We start from the raw sequence: 16554 nt of genomic DNA, 5'->3' as shown, positions 1-16554 counted from the left end.
GTCAGCAAGCTGCTATAGCATCTAACTCGCTCTGTCTCTGCAGCTTCTAGGAAGTGGCTCTCTAATGTTGCCCTTATTTTCTACGTGGGTTTGAATGCAAAAAATGGGGATATTATTTTGACTGAATGAACACACATAATTAAAAATAAATTCATCAGTCATGTCAAGCAAATGCCCCATAACATAACAACATATTGGTGCTACCTATTTTTCCCGCTCTGTCATCAGCTTGTCCTGTAAACAACACAGACACGCTTGGCATCATATGTCTGTCCAGAAGAGCAGGAAACCAATATGTTTGGCCACAATCTTGTTTTAAATTCACATTTCAAACAAGATGTTCAGTCCAATACTTTTTGGTTCGTTCAGATTGGTAAATTGTAATCAGGCTTGCATTTTTACTCTCAGTGGCGTAGGCAGGAGAGTAGGGCTATCTGTAAAACACGTAGATGGTGTTACATACGCTGTTAAAAAAACAAACAAACAAACAAACAAGTAAGCCTTAACATAAGGGTCTTTGTTGAAAATTCACCATGATACAAATTCTTTGCTTATACCAATGTATGTTTAATCAAATGAAACAGCAACGTTGTAAATTGTTCATAAATACAACTTGTTCCAACATAACAATATGAGTTCTGGCCACACAGGTAATTGGTGGCTGATGTGTTCTTCAGCCAAGTCCTTTATTCAGTTGTTCCTTAATAGCCATTTTTAACTTGTAGGATGATAGAGCGTTTATAAAAGTATTGATTTACTCCACTAAAGGCCATATAATATTCTATCTATCAATATCTATATATATCTATATATCAATATATATATATATATATATCAATATATATATATATATATATATATATATATATATATCAATATATATATATCAATATATATATATATATATATATATATATCAATATATATATATATATATCAATATATATATATATACTATATATATATATCAATATATATATATCAATATATATATATAAATATATATCAATATATATCTCTATATATATATCTATATATATATATATCTATATATATCTATATATATCTATATATATATATATATATATCTATATATATATATCTATATATATATATCTATATATATAAATATATATCAATATATATATATATCAATATATATATCTATATATATCTATATATATATCTATATATATCAATATATATCAATATATATATCTATATATATATATCAATATATATCAATATATATATCTATATATATATATCAATATATATATATATATATATATATATATATCTATATATATATATATCTATGAATATATATATATATCTATGAATATATATATATATCTATGAATATATATATATATATATATATATATATATATATATATATATATATCAATATATATATATATCTATATATATATCAATATATATATATATCTATGTATATATATATATATATATATATATATCAATATATATATATATATATATATATATATATATAAATATATATATATATATCAATATATATATATATATATATATCAATATATATATATATATATATATATATCAATATATATATATATATCAATATCTATATATATATCAATATATCAATATCTATATATATATCAATATATATATATATATATCAATATCTATATATATATCAATATATCAATATCTATATATATATATATATATATAAATAATATACACACACGATTGAAAAAAACTTCCTCTTAACTAATTTGCTCCCAAAAACATATAAATACATTTGATTTGAAATATTATCATGCTCCCAGAGATGTTTTTTTAGAATGTTTTTTTTTTTGCTCGAGTAAACAGAAGGCTTTGTTTGATGCAGCCTCTGAACTGAAGAGAATGCATGAAGCAATGGTAGTTATTACCAAAAACGGCCAGCAGGTGGCAGCAGAGAATAAGAGATCAACCAGAACCATGTTGCCACAAGCTCTTTTACCCGGTGTTTCAGATTTGTGAATAATGATGAAACTTAGCTATATTCTAATGTTAATTGTTGTAAAACGGAAACAGATAGAAATATACCTAAAGAAGATACTTTAATCTTTCTTTTGGTAGCTTCCATGTTTTTATAGCAATAGAATACAATATGTTGTGGACCTTGCAAAATCAGTCAAAATCCAGTATAACAGCCGGGAGCTGGGGGTTGCTTCAGTAAAAATGGCTGAGAGTGAATGAGTTAAATGGCACCAATGGGTTTCTTTTCATCCTCACCCTCTCACTCAAACTATCTCTAAGAACATCTGGCTATATAACAATAATGAAAAGAAATAAGACTGGAATAGAGACTTGCAGAGAGAGCGGAAAGAGAGGAGACAGGGAGGAGGCAGAGACAGGAAGGGAGGTTTCCTCTAAAGAGGCGGGAGTGACATGGGAGCAAGGGGGAGGAAAGATTATGCTGGTGGCGCCACTATACGCGTGCGGTAGCTTGTGTGTGTGTTGCAAAAATCCATTTCCTCACACACACATAGAAGCACAACCACACAGCCAAGAGCAGATACAAAAGACTAGAAACACACATCAATGTGAAGAAATACACACAGAACCCCCTTGAACAGTGCCCAATGTACCGCTGTGCTCGCAAATGTCATCTACACACAAATACGGCAAACTTTCCTTACAGTCCAAACATAGAAAATACTCCACCCACACACAAAAAACAAACATTCACACATACTATATACATTCACACATACAGGTCTAGATGTGGCAGAAAAGAATAATATATCCAATGTCGATCTTTCTGGCACATAGCAATGCAACCACATCGAAGAATGAATATATATATATATATATATATATCTATATATATATATATATTGAGACTCACCTGTATGTTAGGCACTTTCTGTGGGGTGGTAGGGGGTGAGGAGAGTGGGTGGGAGGCAGAAGGTGGCGGTGGCCAATGGTGGGAAGTTTGGTTGGGGGGAGGGGGCGTGCTCTGTAGAGGGTAGGGGGACAGGTGAGTGTGCTGTGTCTGAACATTTTGGGTGGGTGGCAATAAACCGTGGTTCATGGGCAGGGCTCCGTGCTGACTAACAGATGGACCCTGGAAACCGACAGGTGAAGGCTGCATGGGCTGACCGCTTCTAGAGACTTGTTGCTTGGAATGAAGGAGATGCTGATCTCCCCCTTGGCTGATTGGTGCTTCATGAGGCCCTGAAAACAGAGGTAGGACAATCAGCTAAGCCCATAGTTACTGTAACACAACATAAGAAATAATGTTGGGAGAGATAACCAGATATATTTGCGGCTTTTAAAAAACTATTTCTAAGTTTTAGAGTTAGAGTAGCACTTTGTTTACCTTGTTGTGGCTGGAGCGGAGGCCGGTTTGGGCCAATTTGGGGACACCGCTGCGGTCCCATACCAGAATACATCTGCCCTGTATTGGGGGCTATACTGTGGGTCTGCTGGTGTTGGTGTGGAGCAGACAGTGACGTTTGGGGAGGTCTCTGAGCATGTGCGATAGAATTTGCTGGAGACTGTAGGGCTGTGTACCCTGTAACCTCAGTGGGAACCGCTAGTCCTGCACTAGGGGGTCTGACCTGTTGGGGAGGGGGAGTTGGGGTCCCCAAAACCCGCATGGGAGACATTGAAGAGGGAGAGGGGTAGGATCCCTGAGCTGGGGGTGCAAGGTGGGGCTGGGGTTGAGTTGGGGGTTGGGAGTGGCTAAGGGGGTGCATAGGCTGGCCCTGTTGCGCTGCCGGCTGTGGCTGTAGTGGGACAGAATGTGTCTGGTGGGATGGCCCAGGGGTGTATCGCTGTCCAGGTTGCCCAGAAGTTGGCCCTGATCCCTGGTTAAACCTTTGGCCAAGCTGCCCAGGTCCTACAGCAGGGCTGGCGTTGCTACTGACAGTAGCATTACTACCCTGGCCAATCCCAGAGCCTAAGGCACCATACTGTGGTTGATAACTAGGGTATTGCCCAGCCCCAAACCCACCCATACCTTGCTGATGTTGATGAGGATGTGGAGGCTGTCGTGAGGGAGAATGTGGGAATCGAGGTGCGTGGCTCATATTGGGGTAACCTTGGCTTTGTGGCTGTGGGTGTCTCATTTGCCCTCCAACCATTCCAACATGTCCCATGTAGTGAGATGGGTCTTGAGTAGGTTGGTGAGCAATGCTCTGTGGTGGGTAATGTTGGCTTATGAGAGTTGCGTTGGACGTGGACTGGCCTTGTATCCCGCCGTAGTTGTTTTGAGACATTTGGAACGCTCCTATCTGGTTGGGGCCACTCCCTGCTTGCGCTGGTGGCTGTTGATATGGAGATCTACTTTGATGCTGTTGCCCCCAGACACCCGCTCCACCTGCTCCGCCCCCAGTATCACCTGGGTAAACATGATGGGTATTACTTGAGTTAGCAGGGCTATTATGGTAGTGAGAAGCCATGCCATTCAAAGTTGCATTGACATTTGGTGGCCCCTGGCTAGGACCATTCTGAGACATCATTCTTCCTCCAGGAGCACCGGCCTGTTCATAGCTTGAGTAGGTGCTGTGGTCGTATATTTGGCCCAATTTAGGCTGTGCTGGTCCAGTACCAAGAAGCATGCCTTGGTGGTAACCCCTGTTTCCCTGGTGTTCGTGGTTAAGAGGAGGATTAGTCTGCCGGGGTAGAGTGCTGGATTGGCCTGGGGTTGGCTGTTGAGGAAAACAGTCTCCTAGACCATCCAATCCATCTGAGAACAGCCCAGCATCGTCCCCAAATAAGCTCAACATCCCTGGGTCCGCCATGGCTGGGTGGGGGGCCCACAAAAGGGATGCGTCTTGTGCAAGAAAGCCCTATGCAGCTAACTGATATCTTGTTATTCCATGGTCCTCTTTTAAGGTTCCTGAAAATAAATTGATAGGGGGCATAATTTTAGTGCAAGACACTTGTAGTAAAATTATTAACAGTATATTCAAACACAGAGCACAAGGTTGCTAAATGATTCAATAAAAATCATACAGTAAGCAATGACCAAAAAAGCAGCGCACAGATACACAGTACTTTCCAGTCATGGAAATATAATTAATTATTTACCTAAATATATATAATACTTCTCAAAGTTACTTTAACGTAATTTTTAGCTCAACATTATAGACTTTTGGGCTGTGCTCAAAGCCAACCTCTTGTTTTCTTTCCCTTTCTATCACCATATGTCCGCGAGGACAAACATAACATCACGTCGCATTTGCAGTTACGTCACATCATACAACAAGAGTCCTTCCAACGTCCATTTATTTATTCATTTGCTAGTCGCAATCATTGTGGTTTTCGCGGCGCAGAGTGACGATCAAATCAGAGATTGGATTTTGCCGTGGCCCAGCCTGGACCAGGAATATGAAGGCGGCTGGGGTCAGAGGAGGGGCAGCCAAATGCAGGGAAAAAACCTGTTCCCACTTCTGGGTGAAAGAGGCCATTTGCGCTCGTTGTGAGCCCTTACGGCATGGACCACAGCTGACTCCCGGCCAATCAAAGCGGCTCCTCTCATTTCCGTTAAAATCGGGGTGCCACACATACTTGACATTGCGGGAAAAGGAAATGGATTTGCTGGGCTCCAAGCAGGGATCATTTTGTCGATTATAATTTTTTTGCCCGCAAGAAGTGGGAGCAGGGTTTTTCCCTGCATTCAAAATTCGGAGGAGCCAGAGCGACCTATATTGCTCAGCAGCGCTCCAGCATATGAAACTACATGTTCATGCGGCACCTCTCCAAAAAAAGGGCGCAAACAAATCCTGTGTGCTACAGCCAACAGAAAAAATTGGTAGCACCACAAATTACATTCCAGGGTGAGGTATGTAAATGGTAACTGGAGCCCCACATATGTCATATCACCCTGGAATATGTCATTTGTGGACGGTTCCTAACTTCTACTCACTACTCATCTTCACTTTCGTCTGGGCACAAATCTTTGGCGAGCGGGGTTGGGGAATCCAGGTCCAGAAAGTAAAAAACCCTGAAATAGTTTGGCTTTAGCCACAGGTGCTTCTACTCCTGTTGAGTCGAAGCACCTGTGGCTAAAGCCAAACTGTTTCAGGGTTTTTTACTTTCTGGACCTGGATTCCCGAACCCTCTGTGTCCGTACTGTTTTTGAAGAAGTGGTTCTTTGCTAAGTTAATAATTCCCCCCCTTTCATGTCCACTGTGGGACGCAATAATTCCTTGTTTTTGTAGTCATTCGAAGCCATGTGATTGTATGTGTGTTTACAGCACGCGATACGTCACAATGATCACTTGCTTGTCTCAAAATGGCCGCTATAATACCTAATGAAGAACATTCCTAAAAAGTACTATAAAATCATAAATCGCTAAACATAACTTTTTTCAGGGAAGAGTTGAAATTAACCATTTCAATTTCAATAGCTGGTTAGTTTTTCATAAGTGGTGTATTGCTCTGAAAGAGCATTAAGTCAAACAAAACTGAAGGAGTCTCAAACCACTTTTATTTAAAAGTAACTTAGAGTGGCACTGGTGGCAGAGCTTCTGACCTGGACTGAACTCAGAAGAGACATTTTGTGTCATTCATTACATATAATTTTTTTCATCATGACCAGCCATGTCTATAGCAGAGCAGAGCCATTAAAGATACATTGTGGAGTGGCCTAAAGCTTAACTGCAGCCTCTGTGTCAAGCTTGCGCGTTTCTTGCAGTTAGAGAAGCGAGTGGCCTGGCCAGCCCAGAAGACTACGAGAAGAAAACGCCACATATGATAAAAGGAAAACTATTACAGAACTACTGACAACTTCTTCGTGATGGCCTGATTTGTCTGAGACTCGTAACGAAAGCTCAGACACGGAGCCATCAACTTCCTAGGCTGTATCAAAGCCTTACTCCAGCATTAATGAGCGTTCATGAACTGCACACGAAAAGTAAAAAAGTTAAAGTACACACAATTCAAAAAGAATGGCTTGGCCAATACAAGATCTTGTATTTACTATAAAGAGTCTGCGAGGCCATGGCCGGTAAATAGTCAATTTGTGACTGATTCGAATACATTCCGATTTCAATCGCTGAAAAACAACAACACATTTACGAAACACAGAACATGCGACAAATACAGATTTTCCAGATGCCTTTCAGCGGCAGAAAGATCATCAGATGTGACTGAGATGACTACCAAAAGTTTAATGTATAATTGCAAAGTAAGAAGCTCCTTTCACTAAATTCAAGTCCGCAATCATTTTTCACAAGAAAAACGGCTTTATCTTAAACCTTAAATACAATCATGATGCTGGCGCCAAATCAGACACACAAAAAAAAAAGAAAAAAGAAAAAAAAGCTTCTCCTTCAAATAAAGAATTGTGTTTCCCAGGAAAAAAAAATAAAATTATTTTGTCGATCAGATGAAATCTTTAAAACAGTGTTGTTAAATGTGATGCAGTAGCAAAACTTTTGTGCTGGCGCACTCAAGAAAAAAAGTTTGTTGCAATTAGTCTAGAGCCCTGCCAAGGAAAAGACAAGCCCTCTTTAGAGAACATCTTGTGCCACCTTAACCATTTCAGTCCATGTGGGCACTCTCCAGTTGCTTTCTAGAAAAGTTCACAACAGCTGATGCAGAGTTTGGCGCTGAAGCCCAGCTGTCACTGTAAAGGGAATTAGGTGAATGGTCAGTGTGCCGCATTTGATGCCAAAGCTCATCAAAGGATGAGGCCTTCAGCAGGCCGTATTCTCCTCACTGTCAGATGATCACCAGGACGCACATGTGTTGAGAGGTCAAGAGCGGTATGATACCATACTGAGTCATTGTTCTAGACTATTTATGTGCATTTCAATGAGATCACTGCTTGGTAAAGTGAGGAAGTCGCATTTCTTTCTCCTGGGTGTTTGAGAAGACAAGCACATTGAATGGAAAAGCTCTTGCAGCAAATACTTTTATATTATTTGGGCACCGAATGTTGAGACCTATGGCTTTCTTTTATAGAGCTTAAAAAGAGCTCATAAGCCAAAACACTGATGCTTGACCATTAAATTAGCCTGCTGGTGAAGTTCAACCTTCAACGTCAAGGCTCAAACGATTGAACAAGTTCAGTGAAACATACCAGTGTTATTATCTCTTTCTTAGTCTGTCGTCAGACTTCTTATGGGTGGACATACATAGCATGGCAAGCCACACCCACTTTCTTGATGATTGTTAATTGATATTTTAAAGGAAGTAATTTACTTTTAACGTTTTCTCAATTGAAGCAAAACTTTTGACGGTGCAGAGATTTAACATTCCCATCAACGACAAGAGATCTTCAAATTTGCAATGTTTCTACATGCACCAGAAACTGATTACTTCATAAACTTTTTGCAAAATCGATATTGATTTGATCTGATAAATTTAACCTGGTCAAAATCAAGAGGACAAATGACATTCACTGCATTTCTGTGACGATAAGCAAACAGCAGGTCATTGCAGGCATGTCTGTGCAGTCACTAGTTTGGCAAGTAAACTGCATGCGGCCTCCAGGCAGTACGACAGGAAATCTCTGCTATGTCAACAACACTATGTTTCCTCTGAGACAGGAACACACAAACAAAACAAAGTGCAATACTCTACACAAAACGCTTCATACACAAAACCTAACTATACAGACAAAGTCGTGACTGATCTCCCCCTTCCTCTGGCAAACACGTGCGCGCAAGCACCCACCAATCTCCCATGACCACTTGGGTCTAAGTCACTTTAATTTATACCTTTGTACTCAAATGGTGAACATCACGCAGGAGCTGGCTAGCTGTGTGTGTAATTATGCTCAAGTGAGGGGAAGCTGGCCTGTGTGCTTGAGGCTGGGATTTAAGACCCGGAAGGAAGGAAGAAAGAAAAGGAGAAGGCCTGGGGGGTGGGTTCAAGAGAGCGGGATAAGAGTAAGAGAAGCAGCGAGGCAGGGGAAAATCTGGTTATTTTACACACGGCTGCCTCGTTAATGGACAGTGTGTGTGCGTCTCTGTGTGTGTGCTTCAGATGGGGTTGGGGGGGTGGTGGGGGGGCTGTAGGATAGGGGCTGTGTTTTATCTAATCTGTTCCCTTACCATAAAATAGGAAAAACCACTGGCTAACGTAGTCTGGTCCTAGAGGCAGACATGCATGCATGCATGTGTGTTGTAGGATGAAGTAGGTCAAATAACCTCTTCCTATGTGTGCATGCAGTGGGGTGGTTCTCAGAAAGCATGGTCCGGCCAGACGCTCAAACGCTGACCCACTTCGAGATTCAACATTTTTTCCCCCTTTATCAATCACCAGATTTCCCTGCTTTACTATCGGATTCAGGAGGAGCAGTGTGGTTTTCGTCCGGGCCGTGGAACAGTGGACCAGCTCTACACCCTCAGCAGGATCCTTGAGGGTGCGTGGGAGTTCGCCCAACCAGTCCACATGTGCTTTGTGGACTTGGAGAAGGCGTTTGACCGTGTCCCTCGGGGAGTCCTGTGGGGGGTGCTTCGGGAGTATGGGGTACCGGGCCCCCTGATACGGGCTATTTGGTCCCTGTACGACCGATGTCAGAGTTTGGTCCGCATTGCCGGCAGTAAGTCGAATTCGTTTCCCGTGAGGGTCGGACTCCGCCAAGGTTGCCCTTTGTCACCGATTCTGTTCGTAATTTTTATGGACAGAATTTCTAGGCGCAGCCGGAGTGTCGAGGGGGTCCGGTTTGGTGGCCTCAACATTGCATCTCTGCTTTTTGCAGATGATGTGGTGCTGTTGGCTTCTTCAAGCCGTGATCTCCGCCGGTTTGCAGCCGAGTGTGAAGCGGTTGGGATGAGGAACAGCACCTCCAAATCCGAGACCATGGTCCTCAGTCGGAAAAGGGTGGAGTGCCCTCTGCGGGTCGGGGATGAGGTCCTGCCCCAAGTGGAGGAGTTCAAGTATCTTGGGGTCTTGTTCACGAGTGAGGGTAGGTTAGAGCGGGAGATCGACAGACGGATCGGTGCAGCGTCTGCAGTGATGCGGACGCTGTATCGGTCCGTTGTGGTGAAGAAGGAGCTGAGCCGAAAGGCAAAGCTCTCGATTTACCGGTCGATCTACGTTCCTGTCCTCACCTATGGTCACGAGCTGTGGGTGACCGAAAGAACAAGATCCCGGATACAAGCGGCCAAAATGAGTTTCCTCCGCAGGGTAGCCGGGCTCTCCCTTAGAGATAGGGTGAGAAGCTCGGTCATTCGGGAGGGACTCAGCGTCGAGCCGCTACTCCTCCACGTTGAGAGAAACCAGTTGAGGTGGCTGGGGCATCTGGTTCGGATGCCTCCTGGGCGCCTCCCTGGGGAGGTGTTCCGGGCATGTCCTACCGGCAGGAGGCCCCGGGGACGACCCAGGACACGCTGGAGAGACTACGTCTCACGGCTGGCTTGGGAACGCCTTGGGATCCCATCGGAGGAGCTGGCTGAAGTGGCTAGGGAGAGGGAAGTCTGGGCTTCCCTGCTAAAGCTGCTGCCCCCGCGACCCGACCCCGGATAAGCGGAATTGAAGACGGAACGGAACTATCCTGCATATGTACAGCAGAGAAAAAATAAACAACCTTACAGAGATTTGTGCCGTTTGTGTGAATGCGTTTTGAGCGGTGAAAAATAGCCATCGTGACCACTTCCTGTTCATGACACGCCAACACACCCATGTAATTGTAAATCCTTTATACCCTTAAAAAGCATCACTATCAAAAACAGTTGTTACCAATAAAGTATAGCATTTAACCCATTAAGGCCTAAAGCACCTGGCACACAACATGCCTCTAGAACCGCCCCCCCCCCAAGACCTGAAGTTTTCCTGGAAATTCAACAATATTAAAAATAATTGATATCTCAGCTCCTGAAGCAAATAGAAGCATCATTCCCAAAAATTTCAGAGCTTACACCTGTGGCGCTCACACAAACATAAGTTTGTACGCCTCATAAATCCTCACTTGCCTTTCCTTCCGCACTCTCTCCCGCTTGTGCACACGCTATACCAATCTTAGATCACATATTACTACCCAATATATTCTGGTGTCACTGTCATTATTCCTCACCGCTGATATGAATAGCAGCGATCAGGGTTAGCTTCAAGACGTTATTTTTTGGCTAACGTTGGACGTGTCCGCTAGCTTCTACTGCTCATGACTGAACAGTGACGCATTGCGTCACCAAGCTACTGGCTTTGTAAAATATCTGTAATATTCATGTTCCGGTCGGAACACGGCAGTGTTCAGTGATTTCCATAGCAAAATACGGAGCAATAGATGGCAGTTCTATTTTTTTAATAATGAATGTATTCTCATGCAGAAGTGCAGATTGTGCAGTGTTACTATATCCGATCCTTTCAGGATATCCAACTTAAGTTTGAAATCTCATTAGTGCGGTTCTTCTCAAACAATGGGGCAGGCTCCTCTGGGATGGCTTTTTTTGCCATACGAGAATGAAGTGTATTTTCACATCCACTACAGTAGGTGCCAGTGGGGCTATCATTTATCATTACAAGTGTTGGAAACGTTACTTTAAAAAAGTAATTAGTTATAGTTACTCATTATTTGCTTAAAATAGTAACTGAGGTAGTTATTGAATTACTTCATAATAAAAGTAACTCATTACCAGGCAAAGTAACTATTTTCACTACTTAAAAAAAATTATATCAAAAAATTTAATTTTTACAAATATATTATAATTATTACATTTCTATAGAAGGAATTCAAATTACGTCTATATAGGGTGTTTTCATTTATTTTTGTATGTCACACAAATGCCTCACTCCATAATATGACACATCATATAATAATAATAATCAGTCATTCATTAAATTTGGAGTGGTAATGTATGTTCTACCACTGCCAATTAACTACAGCAATCATAAAAATAAAATAAATACTGGATATATGGCGATTTGTGGCACATATGTCATCTATGGGTAATTTGTAGACAGTCCTAGCCAGTCCATCCAGGATTTCGTGGGCATTTTTTGTGATTGTTGCGGCCTAAAATAATCAATAGATAAAATAAATGGCCAATGCTATTAAAATATACAAGACAAGCGGTTAAGAAAATGGATGGATGGATTAAAATATACGGTGCTTAATGTTATCATGGCCAAAATCATTGCCGTAACTATTACATTTACTCCTCAAAATCATCAGCTTCCACTTCATCTCTGAAAAACATACTTTTGTACATTTTCAAATGAGTATGGTGATATATCCTCAGTTTATAATTCTACACATTTAAAGACATGTTTAATGATTGATTTACGTCAGAAAACTGCCCAACTCTAGGCTTAACGTGCATCATTCACTTACAAATGTCACTCCATCGCCTCAATGTGTGAGAGCATATTTTTTTCCAACACTTTTTACGTGTTTAACACTCGTATAACACCGGTAACACCGGTAACACACTGACTTACCGGTATCCTTTATTGCTGTTGTGGTGCTTGTGGAGTGAATATGGCTTTTGGTGGATCCTGATTGTCAACAAATCGCTCCTCATGGCGGCCGCTTTTCGGCAAATCTCGACTGTTATTTTTGATTAATGTCACTCTTGTCAAAACAGTTCCAGGCGAAGACGTGGACTCTTTGCTAAAATATGCTAAGCCTTAAGGTCCAGAAGGAAGGAAGACACGTCCGTCACGTCGTTACACGCTTCCTGTGGTACCTCCAAAATAAAAGTCACTATACATTTCAGCTGTCAAGGCACTTTTATTGTGACGAGGTCCGACAACAGCAGTGCCTCTAACAATGACATTTTCAGAGCCAGTCACCGCACGTCTTGTAAGATTACTTCAAGCCTTGAATCTACTAAATAAATGGTAACGCAACGCATTTCTCATACAATAATGATAACGGCATTTCAGATATGGGGAGAATAATTAGTTTGATTAGTCCGTTTATGAAAAAAACTAACTGAGTTACCTAACGCTGTTATTCCCAACACTGATCATTACTGTTTTTTAATTTTAGCTAAATTGATGCTCTTCAAATATTTTGTTACCAAAAAAAAAAAAAAAAAAAAAACATGTTAAAAAGGTAGGGTCCGGCGGATTTCCCTCAAAAATAAATGCTGGATGCCGTCTCAATCAATGCCTCTGGACTTCTGTTAATGTGTGGTGGTAATTTTGTCCTTGACCACGACTCCCCCCGACTGTATTCAGGCCTCATACTTTGCTTTGTCTTGTTCGGGGCATTTCTGTGCAGAGACGCTTGGACCCGCCAACGTCTCCACTCTCCTCATGTGTTTGATTCCTGTGTCTTGTCTGCATATGCAAATGTGGCTGTGATATCCGTCGGACCCCACCATTAATAAAGTTATTCTTTGCTGTACATTGATCTGTTTCTTTTGTTTTTCCTTCAATGTTAATAGGAGGATACAACGCATGCAAAGGTGAACTTAATACCCGCGAAATTCCATGAATAAGGTTCTTCTCGCCCCCATATAAAATTATCCAAAATTGTTCTACCGTACTATACATGGAATCAGATTTGTTTTTGTTTTTAAGTTTAACATGTTACTGGTACCAAGATGTGTGTGCTTGCATTCCAACATGAGATGATATATATATATATATATAGTTATATATATATATAAAGGTCTGTGTGTGCCTTTATTGGGAGCGCTGTTCATGTTGTACCCAGTTTGGGCACTGCGGGGCAGTGTGTTTTTATGCGGTCTAATACACTGTTAAGGTGTCGCCACATTAGAGAGTAGAAGGAAAAGGTCACGATCAAGTTATTCCAATAAAAGTTGTTTTTTTTGCAATGAGGAGCTCAAACTGGCTCGCCTCATTTTCACAAAATATTATTTCTACCTCCTACCGTATCACTCCTCCGTAGATATGAGATGGTATAAATGAGCCCTGACGACGGACTTATAAAAGTCCACGGCCCTGACACGATGGACCATACATATTTACGGTACTTCCGCAAGCAGTGTAGTGAGTGACGTTTTTTCTTCTGCGCAAGCGGGTCACTTTGGGGACGCATACGCTCACACATCAGACAGTCTGAGGTCGCAATTAATAGGTTATGTGAACACTTACTCAAAAATTTTTATTTCACCAAAAAATAAATCGGAATTGAGCATTAAGACCTGCAGTGTGAACGTAGCCTAAGTTGCAAACTTTTGCTACGGATTTCAACAACACTTCCTGAAATCAAGTTCAATCACTAATTAAAGACGCAAAAAAAAAAAAAAATACTTAAATGTACTAACATTGTATTATACGGCTCCAGTTGGACGACTCTGCACACTTTGATACGGAATGCCTAAAACAGGCTGATCGCTTTTTGACAAAACAGACTCGTGCAAAAGTGTTGTTTAAACCTGCAAAATCGCTACTGACGTCACTACATTTCATCGATCAAAATCAATGGGGAGATTTAATTTCTTTTATTTCGTTTATTTAAAAAAAGAAATGAAAAGGGGCTTAAAGAGATAAAACTTACATCAACACAAAATGAATGACAACTACAAGGCACTAGGGGTGTGCCATATGTGTATTTTTCTGGGTGATAAAATTTGAAATATTGGGAAATTAACACTGTAGGGAGGTGATGTAATCCGTAAGATCATACATCATCACGTCCATTTGGACGTACAGTACACGCGTTGTTTGCTACTGCATAACAACAATGTTGGAGAGCGTTAGAAACCAGTTCTGTCGAGTCTTTGTCCTTAAAAGAAGATTCTGAAAAGTAGTGAACATCGATGCTCACTCACCCGGAGTGATATAGACCATAATGCATTGAGAGTATGAAAAAAAAACATGGTGGCGAGCAACCGCACAAGCGCGAGACATTACATATATACTATGGAAATAATTAATTCATTTTAGTTGAAAATATGCACAACAAAACATTTTTTATTCACAATAAATAGTCGGAGATTTATGTGCCAGTGCGTCATGACGGGTACTGTGGTCACGTTATATGCGACGAGGAGAAAGTAGTGAGCCGGCTGTCCAAATTGCCAAACAGAATGAGGGCACTACATATTAGGCCACTATATAATGTGGGGCTATGTAGTGAATGAGGGGTTAGGGGATAAGAGCAGACATTCGGACACAGCCACTGTCTAAACAATCACAAGGAAAAACATGTTCACAACATTTGTTCCCTGCAATGTACAAAGCATCAGGCCACAAACTGGTTGTGACTATATCATAGGTGACTTTTTATTTTTTATTTTATTTATTTTTTTGCCTCTACAACATAACGATCAATCACGCAGGAGAAAATATCTTGACTGCAAGAGCACAAGCAGGTGCGGGTGCTAACCCTAAAATGTATACCTCGAAACTATATAACCCTATATGATCATTTTAAATACATAATTTTAAAAGCATAGCCTACAGGTATTTGCATTTGGTCAGCTATTGTAGTAATTTTTGAGTCATTGTCATGTTCCATGAGAAAATTCAATAAACAGATGGTTTAAAAAAACAACAACCCATATTTGCCCAAAACCAATGTTATGTGATTCCCCGCACGGACATTTGTGGCTGCAGACGGTCGGACGTGCGTTGTATTCTTCGAGTGACAGAATTATCTCACCCTGTATTATGCCTAGGGTTTGGAGTCGTTTTTTTGTGTTAAAAATTGTCTGTGAAGTGGAGCTGAGGTCAAATGGGAACATGGAGACATAAAATGCGTGACTTTAGCTAACGAGCGTCACGGCTCACCTGTTTTCTGGGTTTGGTCATGTGACGTTCGCAAGCTGAGCCCTTAGGCACTGATGTCATTTTCAGCCGACAGCAAGTGGCAAAATGACTGCCCCCCCCCCCTGAGATGGATAAAAACAGGAGGATTTTGCTGCTTAATTCATCTTCCACAACAATAATAATCAAAATGCCATGTTTAGACTAGTGGGGGGCACATTGAACATATTGTAAAGAAAAAATTTGCCTCGACTTCCCCTTCAATATGCCAAACGGCAGAGTGTGTGTTTGCAACTTCCTACATTGCGAAAGCACTGTATTGCTAAGTTGTGCAGCAATCATCCGATTTTTATGTTATTCAGCCCTCCCCGAGCATGCTTTAAGTCGTTTAATTTATGACACCCCAATTCTAGTTTACACACCACATTGCACCTAAGAGACCAATATGTATTTTATTTACAGTACAGTCCAAAGGTTTGGACACACCTTCTCGTGCAATGCATTTTCTTTTTCATGACATTGTAGATTCTCACAGAAGTCATCAAAACTATAAATGAAAACGTGGAGTTACGTACAGTAGCTGCTACTTTTTTCACTTGCATTCGACCCTGCGGCTAATACAAAGGTGCGGCATATCCATCAGATCACAAGCTGGCGCACTATAAAGGAAGCGCAAGAGCATCAGGCATTGTACTGTATAATGCATTGATTTGTATTTAAAAAGGTACAGTGTGTAAAAGTTCACCACTATCCATCCATTATCTACCGCTCATCTGGGGTCGTTTTGCGGGGGCAGCAGCTTTAGCAGGGAAGCCCAGACTTCACTTTCCCCCGCCACTTCAACCAGCTCCTCACGCAGGATCCCAAGGCGTTCCCAGGCCAGCCGAGAAGACATGCATGGCAAGCTAATTGAACACTCTAAAATTG

The 16554-nt window shown here is 41.0% G+C and overlaps 1 protein-coding gene across 3 annotated transcripts in view; it reads right to left on the bottom strand.

Annotated features, from left to right (window-relative positions):
- Window positions 1-16554, bottom strand: part of chd7 (chromodomain helicase DNA binding protein 7) — an 85635-nt gene that overhangs the window by 55435 nt on the left and 13646 nt on the right. For all 3 annotated transcript variants that reach the window (XM_086094980.1, XM_086094995.1, XM_086094987.1), the window contains exons 2-3: window positions 3365-4888; window positions 2891-3219 (exon numbers count right to left, since the gene is read on the bottom strand). In XM_086094980.1, coding sequence (XP_085951106.1) covers window positions 2891-3219; window positions 3365-4790 — 1755 coding nt within the window. In that variant the 5' untranslated portion in view covers window positions 4791-4888. The remainder of the gene's footprint in view (window positions 1-2890; window positions 3220-3364; window positions 4889-16554) is intronic.

Source organism: Leptonotus elevatus, chromosome 1 (assembly GCF_054856555.1).
Source record: "Leptonotus elevatus isolate MCC_2025b chromosome 1, RoL_Lele_1.0, whole genome shotgun sequence".
Taxonomy (NCBI): Eukaryota; Metazoa; Chordata; class Actinopteri; order Syngnathiformes; family Syngnathidae; genus Leptonotus; species Leptonotus elevatus.
The sequence above is the reverse complement of the archived record's forward strand: the minus strand, read 5'-3'. Positions and strand labels throughout refer to the sequence as shown.